At 34.7% G+C, this 20,125-nt stretch overlaps 1 protein-coding gene across 5 annotated transcripts in view; it reads left to right on the forward strand.

The window, feature by feature from the left end:
* The first annotated feature begins 2,087 nt into the window (after positions 1–2,087).
* PTPRC (protein tyrosine phosphatase receptor type C) overlaps positions 2,088–20,125 on the forward strand; it is a 128,080-nt gene continuing 110,042 nt past the window's right edge. For all 5 annotated transcript variants that reach the window (XM_049634314.1, XM_049634315.1, XM_049634316.1 and 2 more), the window contains exons 1-2: positions 2,088–2,197; positions 2,279–2,394. In XM_049634314.1, coding sequence (XP_049490271.1) covers positions 2,322–2,394 — 73 coding nt within the window. In that variant the 5' untranslated portion in view covers positions 2,088–2,197; positions 2,279–2,321. The remainder of the gene's footprint in view (positions 2,198–2,278; positions 2,395–20,125) is intronic.

Here is a 20,125-nt window from a genome sequence, read left to right on the forward strand (position 1 = left end):
TATATCTTGGGTAGAATCTCTCTGGCCACTTGTCTAAAACGGAGCTGAATCTCCTAAGTTCTTACTATTTCTTCAAATCCATGATCTTCAAAGCCCTTTTAAAAATACCTCTTTAAGGCTTCTAAACCCCTCATATCTTTAGCTTGTTATAGAGTATATTTCTTATACTTAACTCCCTTGAATGTCATGCACTTTCTTCCTGGCCTCTAGTTTTGGCAAATATTCGGCCATAATAACAAGCTAACAGAACACAAGTATTGGCTTAAAGATATTTAAAGCTAACCCCCAGATAGTTTTCCATTGCAAATGTATTTGAAGAAATAGACTCTGTAGCTGAGTACTTACGTTTGTGACCCCTGGCACACAGTTTTCATTAGGCTTACCTACCGAAGAGTAGTCCCCACAGTCACAACTATTTTATTTAGGAAGACATTTGCAAAAAGAGGGCAACATCATTTTTATCAAATCAATGTTCTACTTTTTAGAGGTTAAAAATGATAAAAATACATAGTTAAAAAGATTGGGGAAGGAAGTGAGAAAAAGGAAGGGTAGTAAAACAAGAAAGAAAAAGAACATGAAATTTGGGGATGGTTCAAAACTTACTTTGTCTACTTCTTAGCTGTGAGAACCTGCAAATCACCTAGCCTCTCTGAACTTTATGGGTCAAATGGGGAATAATAACGTTATCTGTCTGAAGTGTTGTACAAATTAGATTATGCAGTTAAAGTGCTACGCATATTCCTGGCCAGGGCAACACCCCCGAAAGTTAGCTATGAACTTAATAATAAAAGCAAAATCATACCAAAAAATCTCATTTTAATGAGATTTAAAAAAAATAAGATTATAATGAGATGTTATTACTCAGAATTTCACATGTGGGATTATTTTTATTTGCTCAAAGAGGAGGTGTGCAAATTTGGCTCTGTAGTTCCCAGCAGTCAACATAAGAGTAAAACAAGTAAGTTGGTAAATACAAAAAGTTTTATTTACTTAAACACAAGAAGCCTGCAATAGTGTTTTCTAACCAAGGATTGAAGTTACCACAAGAGTTCTGTTTGTCTGTAAGTCCCTTAGGTGTCCTGTGTGGCTCCAATAATAATCCTTGTGTACATGTGCACTAGTCTTTGTAGATGAACCAGATATTGTGATAATGATACCAGTTTGTTTAATTGTATCACAGGATTCATAGCAGCTTTTTGCCAGTATGCGTTTTCCTAATCAATGGACTTACTAAAAACACCATCAGTATCAGGGAAAATGCTCTATGTTAATTTGCTGTCTTTTAATCAAAAAAATTGTGAAAGTATTGCTGAAGGGGGGCGGGAGGGAAAAGGTTCACTTCTGTTAAAAAAAAAAAACGAACAAAAAAAAACCCCCAGTTCTCAATTTCATTGCCCTTGATTCCCTCATCAACAGCACCAAGAATCTCTCAAGCCAGGGACAGCATTCCTTTTTTGAAGCAGGATTTGCTGCTGTGGAAGTGACCTTCTGATTCCATTCCTAGCACCACGAGGAGCTCTGTGAAAGATTTGGGGCAAACCTGTTCAGCTTTCTGAGAGAGTGCGTTTGCATAGAAAATGGGTTTGACCTCTAAAACTGTCCTATTGGTGAAGTTTGAATGCCTGCCTGGTAAACGACCCTGGTTGCAAAAAAAAAAAAAAAAAAGAAAAGAAAACAAAAAAAACACAAAAAACAAAAAAACCCAGGTAGGTCACTCATCTGGTCATTTTGAGTCAAATACAGGTATTTTCTACTAATTCAATCACTCACTGTGTCATCTTGCCAACCCCCATTTTGTTATACCCGTCCTGAATCTATTTTATTCCTTCTTAGGTAAGAGAATTATTGATTATTTTGGGGTGGGGATGTTATTCTTTTAAGTTGTAATGAATATTGTAAGGGAGTACTATTTGGATACTTAAAAAACATCTTTCTTGAAGGAGAAAAATCTTTTAAAAGGCCTAGAAACTTATTCAAGTAATTAGTTACTTGAATTAAGGAAGTAAGATGCTTTTGCACTGACTTTGAACAACTTTCTTGACTTCCTGCAAAGAAGATCCTTTACAGTATTTTTGGAGAAGTTAGTAAAACCGAATCTGACATCACTACCTAGCAGTTTGTGTAGCTAGCAAAGTGGTTTGTTCTTGGGGTAACAGAGGAGGAAATTGCTCCCTGTCTGATAAGACAACAGCAGAGAGTATGCACTCATTTCTTTTATTTTTTATTCTGTTTCGCAAAGAAAAACGTTTGCAAAGATAACCATTATTTTGCCTTTCAGAAGGACGCATGCTGTTTCATAGGAATACAGCTGATTTCCAGATATGACCATGTATTTGTGGCTTAAACTTTTGGCATTTGGCTTTGCCTTTCTGGATACAGGCGTGTTTGTTACAGGTAAGTACAAGTATATTAATATGTCCTTAGTTATTTTTTTTTTCCTTGTGGAGGGATATTGGTTTGAAATAGACATAAAAATAAGTTAAGTGTTGGTGACTGGAAATGAGGAAGCTCACGAGAAAATGGTCAAGGCTATTGGAGCTCAGAGAGACCTGGCTTGCTATGTGACAGAATACATTGTTTCTGTTTAAAAAGGCATAAATGTTTGGGGGAAAAAAATCACAATTTAAAAGAAACTTGTCTGACTGTATCTTTGTTTGCAAAGTGTTCAGTTCAAGGATATTACAAAAGCAATGCTGTTACTTAACCCTCAAACGCGTAAACATAAGTTTATGAAAATCTGAGGAGATCTTAATGACAAAATAAGTGAATTTTCATCCTTTTAACAGAAAATGCCTTTTTTGAGTCATAATATGGCTTCGGTAGCATGTAAGCCACTCTTTCTTTTTGAACTGGAGTCTGCTTCCTCAAATTTTGATTACTACTAAAATATTTTATTGAATACTTATCTATAGGATAGTTTAAATAATCCATTTGGGAATTTAATAAAATTTTCATTTTATGCATATTCTTAGCACAGAATGTATTTTAAATCAAGATTTTGGTTTCTTCTCAGTAGTTTTAGTGATTATTTGCCTTGGAAATTGTTACGGGGCCACCGCCCTTCCTGGGTGATGGGTAAATATTAGAGCCTTGTTGCAGTAAAAATACTTAAACTCATAGGAATCATGCAAATGCTGTCTTCTGTAGGAAAATGTAATGGGGATCTCAAGTACTCATTTAAGCTGGAGATCTTTGGCTACATGCTATCCATTTAATGGACATTTCTTGAATAGTTTCAGTTTGGATCATGAGTGCATTTCAGTTGATTGTTAAACGTAACTAATGAATTATGTTAAATATACTCCATATGATGTAGTATCTAAAAGTTGTTTTTCACTATGAAAAGGACATTGAAAGTGGCATTTTTGCAGAAAATCCAAAGAAGTTTAAAAAAAAGAAAAATAATTAAAAGTCTCGCTTACTGGAATTCATTGAAATCTGTTTTCGACTTTCCACCATTCTTCCTTCTTCTAAAAGGCAGGGCGGTAGCTACCTCCTGAGCTGGTTATGTGGTCAGTTGGTATTTTGTGTAATCAGGGAGAGTGGAAAGCAGTGGAAGATACTGTTGTGTTTTTAACTGCAAAGGTGGTCTAAAATTTTTTGTATGGATACAGCGTTTTGTTTTAGTACAGAAAATGTCTATCAAGGGAACTTCCCTGTAAAGTTAGCTATCATGATCAAAAGCAAACTGTAATGAATAATGATTTTAGCAGGGTGGTAATAATATGTGGATTATCATAAATCGGAATGAATATTCATTAAAAATCCTCATTCAAGAACGGTAGCAAAGCATTTCTAAATGAGCACAAAGAAACACTGAAATATTTTGTAGGACACAGAGGAAACCACTATGAAATTTCAACTCAGTCAATTAAGGATTTTTACCATGAGAAATATCTTCGAACTTATGGTCAAAATAAGAAAGTATAAAATTATCTAGAAACTTTTGAATCTATTTTGCTAAACAATTTGTACTTAAATAAATGGAGAGATATACATAGATTTATTTTGAAGGATCAAGCTTAACTTCAATTGTTTATGTAAATATTGAGAGCAAACATTTTTCTAAAAGGCATTGATAGTCTTCCTGGAATCAATACTTTTTTTTGGAAAAAGTAGATATAATCATCTGCGTCTGCATATCTCATTTATCATCCTTTAAAGTTCTGAGAGTCATTTTGTGATTCAATGTAGGATTTGGGAAGTTATTAATGCTTTAAATTACATATTTTTCTTTATTAGCAACAAATAAGTTTGATCATTATCTTTGATTTTACTGTGTTAAAATTGAGTTTAGGGATCATAGGAAATATTAGGCTTTTAGGCATCACATTTATATTGTGTACTCTAATGGAATAAAAAAGTAGAGCCAAATGTAGACAGACATCAATTAATGGACAAATATATGCACAATTCAGATATGTCATTTAATCCCTAAAATACAAATACAGAAAGGCAAAGTTAAACTTTGCCATGGCAATCATGCTGGGGTGAGTTTTACACAAAAGTTTGCAATCTCTTTACTCTGTGCCTCTTTGCCATGATAGCCGGAAACCAAAACTCTGTTGAACATTTCTAAATAATTCTAGGAGACGATGATGGTTTTGAGAATGCAGATAATGATGAATGTTCTTTGACTCTAAACCAGGTGCGATGGCAGGCGAAATCTATCACTCTATACCATACCAGCTAGGGTACATGGGTTATGTTATGTGAGTTATGAGTCATATCACTTTAGAGTCATTTCCTGGTCATAATTCTTCATTTTTCCATCTACATTTAAAGAAATATTTCGTGTTACAAACATGTACTATGCCTTGAACATCACACAAGTTTTCAATACAAAGTATGAATTGACATTTGATTAGCAATCAGTTAGTTCTGAATATTCCACAATTTATCTTTTATGAACTTTTTATAGATATTTTTCTTTAAAAAAATCTGCCTGTGATCCTTATCATTGCCAGAACTTGAAAGGCATTTTGTAAGGGAAAAGGTAAGGTGGACTTAGGAATCTGTCTTTCCTTTTTCTCTCTTGCTCTCTGTAGCTAAAGAGAGGGTCAGAGTGGTTAGCTTGAGCTAAGTCTTTTCTCTATTCTGGGCTATTTCATAGACGTCAACCAGTGACAATTAGCTAGTGTAGGAATATAGATTTTTCTACACTCTTCATATAAATACACATATCCAGATACACACACATATATATTCTAGTTTTTATATGTGAGTTTATAATATACACACACATATATCTACCTATCTATCTTCTGGTTCTCGTATTTGTCTGCTTTTAAATATTGGGGTTCTATGGGCTTTAACCTTTGGTCAGTTTTATTCTTATTTTCTATCATTAGAGTTCCTTATAAAGACCTGCTATGTGTTGACGATCCTGATTCCTCATCTCCAGACTCATTGCCCTAAGTATTTAATTCCTCCTCTAGTCTTGTAATTTTAGTTTTTAACAGTCTCTACAATATTTTCCCCTTCTTCAATTCCATCGACATTGCCTTAATTTATGCCTTTATCATGTTTTACCTAGAATATTATTATAGTTTCCTAATCTACCTGCAGTCTCATTCATTTCTTTCCTTGTTCTACACCTTAAAAAGAAAAGGGGGAAAACAAAACAAAACAAAACAAAACAAAACAAAACAAAACACCTTCTGGTATCTTCTCATTGTCTTCGGTATACGTGCTCAACTCCTTGCCAGAACAACCGAGTCCACCACTGAGCTAGGAGCTGGGCCTGTAGCTGGGCAGGGATTGTTTTTTCTTTTTTTCTTGTATGATTCATTAAACTAGAACTTGCAGTAGCCAGTTGCAACACCGCTTGGCTCGTCTACACTTCCTCTGGACCTCTAAGGCTCCGCGATAGTTCTATTTCTCTTCCGTCACTCATACCACAAAGTATCTCCACTGAAACTGGACACTTGTTACCACCTTTCCGTGACACTTTCCACATACTAATTCAATTTGTTGTTGGTGGTAGTGTTAGTATTATTATCTACCAATGAGTGCATTTACTTCTATTGTAACCTGTGTGAAAGCGGAAACTCTCATCTGTAACTGATTTACCAGACACTGACAAAGCAATGGGCGTTTTTTGACAAAACTGAAGATTATAATGACGGAGGTGAGAGAGGATGAGTACAAAGAATTTCAGAAAGAGAGGACAGAAGAAGAGACAAAGCTTGAGATGAAAAAATTAGCCAACGACAAAGTGGAAAGATAGAGTTAGACAATGTCGTCAAGATTAAATAAAATGATTTTGGATCTGGATCTTTATAGGCTTTGCCTTCTTAAGAATTTAATTCATGATTATTATTTTGCTATTTCCTTCTTTTCCTTCTTATTTGGAAATACCATCCTAACTTCTTAAAAATCTGTAGTTCAAGAATGTTATTCCCAAATTTTCCCTGGCCTACTCTTTGGACGTTTTTGGCTAGTGGCATTTCATTTGGAGGGTTAGTTTTGTTTTTCAGATACAGATGCCTATAGGAAGAAAAGTAAGGAATGAGACAGGGGCAGGGGCATACGCATCTAATGGGGACAAGACAAATGGAATCAGATCCAGTCCTTGCAAATTCAGGCATGGACACTGGTAGGGCTGGGGGACTATTTTCAAGGGCAGGTGGAAGATGGCATCGCATTGTGTGCACACAGAAAATTTGTAGAGAGTCTGGGCATCATTTCTTCCTCAATAATGTGATAACAAATCTCAATTTGGATAGGCACGAAGCCGAGATTTATGGTCAGGTTGGTCAATTTCGTTGGTGAAAGCACAGTGTGAACACAGACAAGGTTTTCTGTTCAGATCATGTAATGTAAGTCACTTTGGTGCAGAGGAAGGAATTTGTTATCCCCACAGACCTTTGATTTTTTTTCAGTCATCTTATAAATTTATGGGAGTATTTACACAGGATAAAATTGGAATGGAAATGGAGCTAAATCTCAGTTTAAATTTAATTTCAGTCTATTTTAAATAGCTTTGTTGGTACTAGATACCCAACCACATACTATTTACTGATTACTAAAGGACAGTGCTATAACTTTTATATACGTAAACGTAATACTCTAAAAAAGGATGAAGAAAAAAATGGAATACTGCAAGCGATTCATTTAGCCATATGATGTGATATCTATTTCTGCATAATACTGAAATATATAGACGTATATTGTATACATGGCTATAACCAATATTTAGATGAGAAAATATCTAATTATTGCCTAAAGTTTTTAATACGCACTCATTTTTATATGTCAATGTGCTACTTCAAACCCAATCTGTCAAGAGTCTGTGGAATGACTATTATAAGAGAGTATTGAATGTTCAGGAATAATAACAAAACAAGAAAAGGTAAAGAATGAAAACCGCAGCATAAATACATATAAAGTCAATGTTAGGGAAATATATAAGCACTCTGTATGTGCATTTATAGTATCTTCAATTGATTCACCTCTGAAAAGGTAATGAACAAGATTATCAATGCTTTTATTAGATTCTTTACTGAAGACCCAACTCGAACTTGAAATTCTTCTGTGGTACTTAGCTCTACAGTGTTTAAAGATTAAACATTTATTTCCTAAAAAAATAAAAACAAAAAAATAAACATTTATTTCCTACTAAAAATGAGACACAAATATCTGAAATGAAAAAGTTATTTTTCCAAAACTTCAATTTCTCCTAATATATACTATGTGATAAAATTATAACTGTATGCAATGATATTCAAATGAAAATGATCGCCGTTTGTATATTAGAAAAAACTGCTTCCAACCAAAATATGAACAACTACAGGAATATCATTAGCCCTCCAAAAAGGTAATCTGTTAATACCAGAGCACAAATCAAGAGCTAAGGGCAATTCAGCATCACACTCATATGTATTAGTAAATGAACAGTTACTCTGGTGAGTGTAAAAGAGCACTGATATACAAGAAGAAACTCTCTGCATTGTAAATAATAATAATAATAATAATAATAAATTGTCCTTATAGGCATGAAAATAGAACAGAGAATCCTCTATAAATAACAATGATGTTAAGAGATGAAAGCAAAGGTACTATATCATGGCAATAAAGTGTGGTCACCGTATTTTAAATATCTCCACTTAAAGAAACAAACAAACAAACAAACAAACAGTAATTTGCTTATTGATAAAAGAAATACTAAGCATCATAGGAAATGAAGCAGGTGCCATTCTGAGCTGGAGATGGCATCTGGATTGAGAAGCATTTTAGAAATCTAATTCTACGAATTTTATGATCTCAATTCAAATGGCTTTCCATCTTTGATATGCAGTTTTGTCATCTATAAAATGTTATAAGCATTAAAAATGATAATATTTGTGAAAATGCTTTGAAACTATGAGATACCCTGCAAAGTTGTATGTTTTATTCATGTGATCCCATAAAATCACAGCACTCAGTTCTTTATCATTGACATCTGATTCCAAATCACATCTCTTCCTTTGAGAGACTCAGAGGAGATATAGTTTAGGCTATGTGGCAGAACTATAAACCCTTAGAGATCTTTCAGTTCTTTTAACTTTGCATCCCCTGTTTTAGGGATTTTCAGGCTACTCTGGATTCTACCTCCTAAATAGTTTGCAAATCCAACTCTTTGCTAGAGATTATTATTATTTCTTATTGTAACAATAGCCTGCAATCTTGCCTCTCTTCAGTCCCTAGTGTGCTCATACCTACCTCTACTGGGATAATCCCTGTAAAAGGCAAAACTCACCTTTGTACATCCTTTCTTTGGTGGCTCTCTATTCGATAGAGAACACACTGACCCATGATGTGATCCTAAAGATGTTGAAGAAAATAAGAATTTAATTAGAATATACCTACACTTATGAGTTTTCCTTGAAAACAAATTTCACAGAAAAAAAATCTTTATTAAGCCAAGTTAATTCCCTGAGTATTTTTTAAAGAGTCTGGTTAAATCATTACCAATGTTTTCATTAAAGAATTTTACTGAACTAGTGTTAAATAGTGTTATTTTTCATTCAATTTTTCCAGTTACTGTTAAGTTCATGAATCAATTTTTAGTCACATCCAATTGTACTGATTATAAACTTATGCCTCTAGGAATTTTCCTTTATGGTTATCACATTTCTAAGTGTTATTATTATTTTTTTTTGTCAAATAAGACGGATCTAAATTTCCCAAAAAGTCTTAATTCTTCCATTTTAGCCAGAAACAACATTACTTGTGTTCAGTTTATACCATTGCTTTTCTTTCTTTTTTTCTTTTTTCTTTCTTTCTCTTTCTCTTTCTTTCTTTCTTTCTTTCTTTCTTTCTCCTTCCTTTCCTTTCCTTTCCTTCTTTTTCCCTTTCAATGTTGTACAAAATGTAATTGATTTAATGCAATTATTTAACCTTTGTCAAATTTTACATTGGGAAGTATTAGACATTTTCAAATTTATATTGTGCTGCTATTTCTATCGTAATAATCATTTTGTGATTGAGAGCTCTTTCAGCAAGATTCATTTTGAGATTTTACGAGTTTTGGTTACTCCTCAAGTAGCCAGTGGAAACATTAGAAATACTTACAAGACTGCTGTACAGTTTAGAATTGTATTTTAAATCTGGTTCATTTGTGTAGTATTCTTTTTAATGTTTATTTTTGAGAGAGAGAGAGAGAGAGAGAGTGCAAGCAGGGGAGGGGCAGAAAGAGAGGGAGAGACAGAATCCAAAGCAGGCTCTAGGCTCTGAGCTGTCAGCACAGAGCCTGATGTGGGGCTCAGACCCATGAACCATGAGATCATGCCCTGAGCTGAAGTCAGAGCTTAACTGACTGAGCCACCAGGCGCTCCTCTATGGCATTCTTAGTAGCTTATACACCTTGTGCCAACTTCTTACTACTTGGTACAGCAAAAATTAAAGAGAAGGATCAAGATGATAAGTTTAATGTCCCCAGTGTACATCAGTGGGTGGGATCACCATACAGTGTCAAATCATTCTACTTTTGTCTCTACATTTAGGAAAAATAAAGGCTATTAGCATGGTGTACACAGCTTTAATTGAATCCCTGCATATTTTTCCAACTTTATCTGTAACTACTTAGTGACATGTACTCTACAGTTGACCCTTGAACAATAGGGATTAGGGTCACTGATGCCTTCCTTACAAAGCCAAAAATCTATGTATAACTTTTGACTCCCTCAAAACTTAACTACTTATAGCCTACTGTTGACTTACTGATAACATAAACAGTTGATTAATGCATATGTTGTATGTCATATGTATTATATACTGTATTCTTTTGAATAAGCTGGAGAAAAAAATGTTATTAAGAAAATCATAAAGAAGAGAAAAACATCTACAGTACTATTCTGTATTTATCAGAAAAATCCGCATACAAGTGGACCTGCATAGCTCAAACCTGTGCTGTTCGGGGGTCAACTGTATACTCCTGTTGTAACTTGCATTTTCCCAAAAATATGTTTTCTTGTGTCCAAACTGTTGGCCATGCTGTTTCTTCTTCCCTCCATATATATATATTTTTAACTGGGAAAATTATAACTGCTCTTCAAGATTGAGTTCAATGGTCATTTCCTCTGGGCAGCCCTCGTGCACACTCCTGCTCTGCTCCTGATCATCGTTGGCTGCGATGATCTGTGAATAATCCTCTTGGAGATTTCTTTATTTGGCTGTCTCCCATAGCAGCTGGTGAGCTCATGTAGATTATCATTGGGTTTCTACTTATTTACCAGAGAGTGCCTGTAGGTCCTCAGAACTTGTCAAGTGAATGGATAGTTTGCCAGTGGAATCTAACCCCGTATGCAGAAAGTGCTTAACAACTCATAAAAACCATTTTAAGTCTGTCGTTTTGTTGTTGTTATTTTAGTGAATTATTTATGATAAAGTGTCTACATGAAATGTTCAGGAAGTAGAAGTTACTTAAAACCCTTGCTTACACTTTTTCTTTCTCTCTTGTTCTTTATCTCGGTTTTGATTATGTGCTATGTCTAAAGCTGCATATCCCATTATGCAGCTAAGATAATCAAGGCAAGCTGAGAAACATGGAGATGAATAAATAGGCAAATAAAAATCTCATGAATTCTCAATAATCAACACTGAAAACTTTCTGAATATTTTATTTCTCTAGTCTAGTGAAATCTGTTTACTTGTGCATTAATTCATTTCATGAACAAATATTTTATGAGTGCTTTCCCTGTATCTTCAGTTGGGAATGCCATATTCTATGCCTATTCTTGGGAAGTCTATAATCTTACTGTGGCAGTGGCTGCTTGGGGTTTAAAATTTTCCAATTTCTCCATAAGCTTTCTCCTCAAAGTAACAATATACATCGCAAGAGATAATTATTTGAGTTCTCAATCTTTCATAAATTACAGATTAAAAATTATTATTTTTAAATCTACATATAATACACTAAGTAAAAAGCTTTGTTCTTGCCAGACAACATCTAGGCCTCTGTTCCAACTGGGCTTCTGTAGGCTTTCAGTTATAGAAGTTCTGAAGCCGCCCCTGAGTTGTGTAGATTATTATCAGATACTCAATAAATAAAGGTGGTAGATGCAAAGAGGAATTAGCCAAAAAGTCCCAGTTATCTTTGGTTTGTTTGTTTTGTGATTTGAACTGAAAATAAGGGCTTCATTTGGAAAGACATGTTAAAACCTACACACATACACACCACACAAACAAACCCTTAAGTTTTTTTGGTGAGCTTTCATTGTAATTTTCCAAGGTCATCAGCTAGTAAGGGCTGATATTTCATCCTGGGTTGGTCTGACTCTAGGTCTGTTCTTTTTCCCCTGGGTTATTCAGCCTTCTTCGTGGTCAGCCTAATAACCAGGTAACTGAAGACATGAGTACTTGATGGCAGGCAAATCACCCCAAGACTGAAAGGTGCTTGGTAGTTTCTCAGAGGTCATGTGTGTAAAACATGTGTTTCAGCCCCATCCAGCTAATTTAGCTACCAAGGTGAAACGTTGTGAACCCAGCAAACTCCATATGTTTAACAAGATCTCAATCACCTAAGATTTTGTCTTTTATAAAAAGGAAAAGGCACCTTTAATGGACTTGTATTTACTATGAATGTTGACGCTACATTGGTAATGCAAAAGTAATGTGGTACTATCACCTCGAAAAGGAGCTTTACAAGGTACACCACTGAGTCTATCTGGAGGTGAGTGATATGATGGAACGAATGGCTTTTCCCCAACCTAATTTGTTTTTGATATTACATAAAGTGAAAGCCATTGAATAATTTACCAAAGTATCTAGATTTTTTTTTGGTTTTGAAGTGCAAGGGAAGTAACTTGACCTTTGTTAAGCACTTTGATCATGGAAAACACATAAGGTTCTCATCTTATTCCAGGAAGTGTAGACACAAGATAAGCTTTTTATACTTATCCAAGAGGTATGTGAAATGAATTGGGTAGAGCTACCTTACAGTTTTCTACTCCATGGACAAGCCGGTTAAAACTCCAGGGAAAACAAAGAAAAAATGTTGGTTACTATGATAAATGTGGGCTGTCAGTCAAATAATTTAGGTCAAGTATTCTACTTTGAATTCTAGACTTAGGTCTCCAAATCCCTGTTTTAGTTTTTAAACTAAGATTTTTACTAATAAGCCCTAAATCTTTCTATTTTTGAGTGACCACGTTTTTATTTTTTCCTGAGTTTACTTATTGAAACTTTAAGTATGTTCAAGATATATAATGGCTAAGAAAAAAATAAACAGAAGATATTAGTTCAGAGCATTGAGTATGAGAAGGAGTGATGCTATGTGGGAGGCAGACAAGCAAAAGAAAAGTGTCAGGAAGCTGATGAAAATAACGTAAAGAGATCCAGCTAGAAATGTTGGATTCAAACAAGCCCTACCTTCAGTGTGCATAAGAAATCAGTTTTTGAAATGTTGCCTGTATTCCATCCTGACCTTTCCAATTAGAAACATTAGGGAAATTACCTTTCAAATCCTCAGTTTCTGTATCTATATAATAATAATAATAATAATAGCAGTAGCTATTAAGCGAGATAACTTACTCACTGATGTAGCCATTTTTTAAATAGAACCCTGACTATGTGGTAGGAACTATTCTAAGTGCTGACACAGTGGTAAATGAAACAGAAAAGGTACCAAATTTCATGAAACTTACATCTTAGTAAAAGAGGTAACAAAAACCAAGTAAATAATTGAGGAAATTTCAGATATTGATAAGTGTGTGAAATAAAACAGTGTGTGTGGTATGATAGTACAGAAGGCCAGATCAGGGAGCAAAATGGCCTTTTAGACAGTGATTAAAGAAGGCCTCTTTGAAGTAGTGTCATTAGGCTACTAATGTTGGCTGACAAGAATGTGAAGATTTATGTAAAGAGGAACTGGCAGGTGCAAAGGTCCTTCAGAAAAAGCAAAAAAAAAAATGGTGGGTTCAAGACAAGGAAAGGAGGTCAGGTGCTTGCACTATGGTGGATAAAGGCTGAGTGGTTCGTGGTGAAGTTGGAGAGATACACACAGGGGAAGCTCCTTGGGGACCTTGTTGCAAATAGAAAGACTTTGGATTTTTACCTTAAGTGTAAACAGAAGAAGCTATTTGGACGTTTTAAGCAGAGAATGAGCTAATCTTATTTCGATATTAAAGGGACTACACTTGCTGCTGTGGGAATAGATTAGAAGTGAGTTAAAGCCTAAAGACCAGTTAGGAGTCATTTGGATTGGTGGAAAAGAGAAAGGGGATGGTATCTGGACCAAGTGTTGGCAGTGGAAGGGGGAATAAAGGACAGGTGTATATAGGATCAAGAGAAGTTGCTGGGTAGAAGAAAACATAAAGTTATACAGAACGACTCATTTTTTTCTCATGAGCAATTAGGATGAAAAACACCCCAGCTGGGGTAGGCAATCAAGGGTTCTGTCTTATCTATATTAATATATATTAATGCTTTAATTCTCAGTAGACATCCAATTAGAGGTATCTAGATTTCAACTGGAGTTAAGAGTATGGGGCTCATCAGCTCTTGATTGGAGTAATACCTTTGAAGGTCACTGTATACAGATGCAATTTAAAGCGAAGAGACCGAATGTGATAGTGTAAGAAGAGTGTTTAGATGGAGTACAGAGGACCTAATTCCGAGCTCTGGAACACTTCATATTTTGGTGGAATTAGTAGGAGGGCCTAGGAAAAGAAAGTGAGAAGGGGTAGCCAAAGTGGAAAAGGAAAACAAAAATATTTTGACTTGGATGTTGAGAAACAGAGCTAATGGTTGTAAAGGGCTGACCATGCTTGCTGGCATATAATGAGAATCCAGTTAATTTCACATAAAAGTTCAAAATCATGTCTCTTGAAAGGTTGGTTGAACAGTGATTGGGAACATACTAATGTCAATTTTCCTTATTTGACTTCAATATTGTCGCAACAGTATGAAAATAATTTGTCACAATATTCATAAGAATTAAATATATATGTATATGTATACATGTATATATTCATATGTATGTGTGTGTATAGATAGATATATCTTCCTTGGGAGCTTAACTATTAGAAAAAAGAAAGCTGTGACTTAAAACAACTTTTTAAATAAAAACTATGTAAAATACATCGAGACTTCATAATAAATTAGAAATTTAACTGAAAGTGCCTTGAAAAGGTAATGCTGTGTTGAATCTCTTGCATGGCATTACCTTTTTTTTTTTTTTTACGCAGGTTGATAGATTATATACATATACATGTATATATATATATATATGTATACAATTATATATATAATATTTTAATTTCAGGCTTGGAAGTTTTTCTTAAAAGAGATATAGCTTTATAGCAACTTGTTTGTATACTAACAGGTGTAGGTAGTTAATAAGATAAATTGTTCCTTAATAAGAAACTAGTGCTACCATGTGCCAGGCACCGTTCTCAACATTTTATAAATGTGATCTCATTTAACTTAAGTATACAAATCATTATGGAGTCTAGCTTATACTAGTCTTTAACATCAGTAAATTTGTTAATTTCTTTCCCAATATTTAGAACATTTACTGATTATCATATCCTAAAAGGGAATCGCTATTTTTAATTTTTCTTATTCTAACTTTAAATACTAAAATTGAGAAAGGAGTGAAGAGAGGGAAGTAATAATCAGCTCCTTCCCTGTGCCTGGCATTCTAACAGATGCTAGCACTGTCCTATTCAGCCTTATATCTCTACATTTTGTTTCTAATTGGTCAGTGTATTAAATAAACGTTCAGATAAACCCTTGGTCATGAGTGTGAATAGAGGGGAACAGAATTGTGGCTAAGCCAAAAGAATAAGTAATCTAAATACTATTGATATTTGCTCTTGTATTAGAGTATTTTGCTTAAGCTGAAAAATGGGCGCGTCGGATGTTGCTATGATCTCAAAAATGAAATCATATTGAAAAGGCTCATCACGGGAGAAAGTTGTGCAGCTTTCTCTTCCTGCCCTGCTTCATTTTCATAGGGATATAAAGCAGTAGTTAAGCACATCTGCTTCATAGTGTGTGTGAGAGAGAGTGATGGGGAAAGAATGAGAGAGAGAGAGAGAGAGAGAGAGAGAGAGATGGGGGAGAGGGAGGGAATGAGAAAAAACGAATCAGTGTTTTGCAAACAATATTTTAGTGTGTGGACAAAACATAATCACACATGTAGGCACTATCATCAGTGAGTCAGAAAGCATAATTTACTGTAAAGCAGAAAAATTTAGTTGTATGTAAGTAGTGAGTGGGGTGGGGGGAAGCCTAGTAAACTTAAGTAATCAATTTTAAGATGTGTCACCTCATTTACGCAAGAAAATACCACTTTTGTTTTGCCCACTGTTTCAAGGATAAAAGTTTGAATGATGGAAATAACTGTCCATCTAAAAACAAAACAAAACAAAAAAAGGAGTCAGTATCATTTCAGTGTGAAGAGCTGTGGTCTCCCCTGGTGACTTTAGAACAAATGGAACCCACCAGTCCATCTACAGGTTCAGGGAAGAGAGGTGCTCCCAACAGAGGAGGATTAAAGATATTTTCAGGGTGATCTGCAACAGAAAATACCAAAGCCTTTGAAATAAAAGATTATCCCTGTTCTAAGAAAAGAAGTTGGTTTTATGTTGAGGGCACCTAGAGGCATGATGAAAGAGCTGTTGAGAATGGCTTGGGGGAGATCAAAGACAAGTGGAACCTCAAAATTCTGGAAGTGGAACAAGTCAGATACAATATAAGGAGTACTTCAAAGACAAGGAAACAAAAATAATAAAAATATCTTTAGTTGTCAAATGTAAAATTTGTGCCAGTTTTGTCACATTTTATTTTTCGAGAGCACTGTAAAACCAAAGACATTTTCCGTTAACATCAATCTAATTGTACATATTTTTCTCATCTATCTTAATTAGTCAGTTTTCCAAAAGAAAAAAGAATGTATTATGCTCAGAGTCCGAAATGTCTTTTTTGGTGTTGTCCTTAATAGAATACCTTCTCTTAAACTAAATTTTAATATTTACGTTTCTAAGTATAGGGTGGCTTTAGCAAATGAGTGGGAAATCACTGCATAAAGTAGAATGAAATGAAATGTCACATGCGTTAAGTGTTTGCAAAACTATAAAGGAGTGCAGAAGTTCTGTGATTACTATTATAATTAGCTTCTCTTGCTTTCTCACTTTAAGACTTGGAACACAAGTTGAAACCTTGATTGAAAAAATAAGAAATGGTTTGCATATGAATCTCTAAATCAAAGTATAGGAATATGAAATGTTCAAGCCACTGTCCATGTGGATTCCTCGTTTGTAAGTAAGCTATCCTACAAATGTCTGTATTTGTTAAAGAGCTAATAGATGAAGGAGAAGAAAGAATCAGTGCATACACAAGGCCATGATTTTGTAGACTCTTTGCTCTGGTATATGTTTTGTCAATTTATGAAAGAAAATGCTTACCATAGACCTATTTTTTTTTTTTTTTACTAAACTATGACCTTTAGATTTTAAATAAAAATATGTAACTAATGGTGTTTCTGGAAAAAAATCATGTGCTTTTGATTTTAATTCATCCATTAGTCTATTCCTTATTTAATTGAAAATATATTTCTATAATTCCTGTAAAACAAAAGTAAAGCATATTTCATTTTAAAATCTATTTTGGCTTTCCTCATCCATGAATTTTCCCTGAGGCGACACTTCTGAAGGATATCAGATACCATAACTTGTCCTTCACTCTAAGCCTCCACTTTATGGGCTAAACATCTGGATTTGATGGGTAAGGAAGCATTTCCTTCCATTGGCCTTTCTAATAATCGTTTCTAACAGATACACATCCTTCATGTTTGTCTGTAACATTGACATAGTTTTCATGTTTAATGTTTTAACAATGAATTAGAAAATTTTCAATGGCTAGTTTTTAAAATCACTTTAAAATTTGTATGAAAATGATATGAAGAGCCAGTCTAAAGTATTAGAACCACAGATGTTTTCCTCCATAATGTTCATTGATTTAAGATCCATAAACATGTTGTTAAAATGTCCAAAGGTTAACAATAATGATGGCGCACGGGAAGATTAAAATTCTTTTTTGTGAAAAAAAAAATTAAATGATACCTTATTTTCTTCCAATTGAAAAGAAAAACTAGCTAGCAGAACAAAGCAATCTGACATCTAAAATTTCACTCTCTTGTGTTATAATGAAAGGAGATTTGAAATAATTAGGAGTGAGGGGCTATATGGCATGCCCAAAATTTATTCACACATATTACAAATACTAGTTTTGTTTTCAGTGATAGAGGACAAGTATACATTTTCTCTTTTTATCTATTGTTCTATTTTACAATCGTAGCAATTGATCTACTGAACTCTTCAGTCTGCAAAATGTAACATATGACAAGCAACTTTGGTCTTTTTTTGGCTCTAAATACATGAGTATTAGAATGAAAAATTTAAAAAGTGATCAATGTTTCTTGTCTACGATATTTAAATTGCTAAGAATGAATTTACAGATCCATAAATACTTTGGGAACTTTTACCTCAGGAAATATATCAATGGGTTGTATCTGTCAAACCAATTCAATGAATTAATTAACAACACTTTGCTATTCACATGGCTGATTTTCTTTTATTTTTATGGTCTTTGTATTCTAGGTATATAGTCAAAATAAGTTAATACATGCACAGGATATAAAAGGACCAGAAGAACTTGTCTTCACGTTAAAACAGTAGAAAATGAAGATGCCTTTTATTTTTAGATAATGAGTTCACTAAAAAAAATTTTTAACGTCTATTTATTTTTGAGAGAGTCTGAGGGGGTTGGGGGTAGGGGCAGAGAGAGAGGGAGACACAGAGTCCAAAGCAGGCTCCAGGCTCTGAGCTGTCAACACAGAGCCCAACGCCGGAGTCGAACCCACAGACCTGAGCTGAAGCTGGACACTTTACTGACTTTGTCACCAGGCGCCCCTAGATAATGAGTTTAAATTTTATCATGTTCTTCACTACTTACGGAGAGTCAAGTATTGTTCAAGACACAGGATTCTATTGAAGTGGCAGCAATATTTCCTGCCTTTATTTGAGTTCAGATTCCTAGAGAAGAAATTTTAAAGAAAGAGGAAGGGAATTTGGAAATTTGGATATTGCAATAATATAAGCCCTCATTATTTACACAACAATACAATTTTAGAGAAAGGGAGACTGGAAATCATCTGGTTTAACTCATCTATTTTACAAATGGGAAAACTGAAACTCTAAAACATTTAATGACTTGTCCATGTTATACCAAAAATGAAGGAACTTGGTCCAGCCTTCCTCTAATGTATCATAAAGTTTTTCCCATTTATCAGGTTTGCCCGCTATAGTGAAATGAATATCAGAGTAGATATTCAGGGACAAACTTTGAATCCTAAGTCTAGCACTAAATCCTTTTCGCTAGACTTACACTCTGATATGTGGTGTTGGCTAAATTATCTAACTTATTTAAGCCTCAGTTCCCTTTTCAGTGAAATGAATTGCTTAGTTCAATTTCTCAGCCTCGACTTGATTGATATTTTGGCTTGGATAAATGAGCTGTCTTGTGTATTGAAGGATGTGTCTCAGCATCTCTAGCCTTTACAAACTAGATACAGTAGCTCACCTCCCCCCCGTCCCTGCCCAACAGTCAAGGCAATCCACAAAATGTCTCCAGGCAATCAATGTCCCTTGCAGGCAAAATTGCCACCTTCCTTTAGAACCACTAATTTACTTGAAATAGTTTCTTTGGGACTTATCCAGCAATAACATTGTGCTATTCCAGACTACATGGTCAAATCTTAGATGCTTCATTAGAAAGCACTTGCTAAGCATTATTCCATGAAGTTTGTTGTGTACTTGGTATAGTAACCAAAGGGGACATCATATAATTTTTGGAAACTTAAAGGATCAGAAATATTCACAAGTAAGATATTTATAGTATCAATGAAATAGTAAATATTAGAAAGGTTTAGGAAGACTTAACAAAATGATATTAAGACTATTCAATGTAATTAGCAAATTTTTTCATGTAAGATTTACCTACGTATTTGCCAGTTGTACCAAAAGGCACAGCAACACTTTAGTCATTGTTTCATAGATTAGTAGAGACTCACTTCAAATCATAGGTGTCCACTATTTATGTTTCTTTCTAAGACCACTTCAACTGTAAAGGACAGTTATTTCTGGTAAGGTTTTCTAGAAGAAATGTTAAGTATTTCATAGTGAAACGGTCACAGGTATATTTTCATCCTTTGCACAGAGAAGAAATAGACTGACTCTTATTACCCTCAATTTTCAATTAAAAGATTTTGCTGCTTGCCTTTCCTTCCCTCTTCCATTCACACTCCCCCCCCCCCGCCCCCCCGGCCAAGTGGATCTAGATACCTGCCCATAGAGGATGAGAGCCTCCTATAGAGACAGTGCATGCACAGGAGCTACAAAGGGACACTGGAAATTTGTGTTTAGCAATTGATAGCAGCCCAGAGAGCTAATCTAATGAACTCCACACTCTGCACACCACAGAGTTACTTTTCATACATTGCTACAAATTCCCCAAGGAAGTTTACTGATTTATGGTTTTAGGAGAAACACAGGTCATGGAGGTGGTCTGGGGGAGGGGGGTGCCCAAGGAAAGTTTGGGTGCTATAAAGTGGGAGCTGAGAGCTCAGATAGATTGGTTA

This window comes from Panthera uncia, chromosome F1 (assembly GCF_023721935.1).
Source record: "Panthera uncia isolate 11264 chromosome F1, Puncia_PCG_1.0, whole genome shotgun sequence".
Taxonomy (NCBI): Eukaryota; Metazoa; Chordata; class Mammalia; order Carnivora; family Felidae; genus Panthera; species Panthera uncia.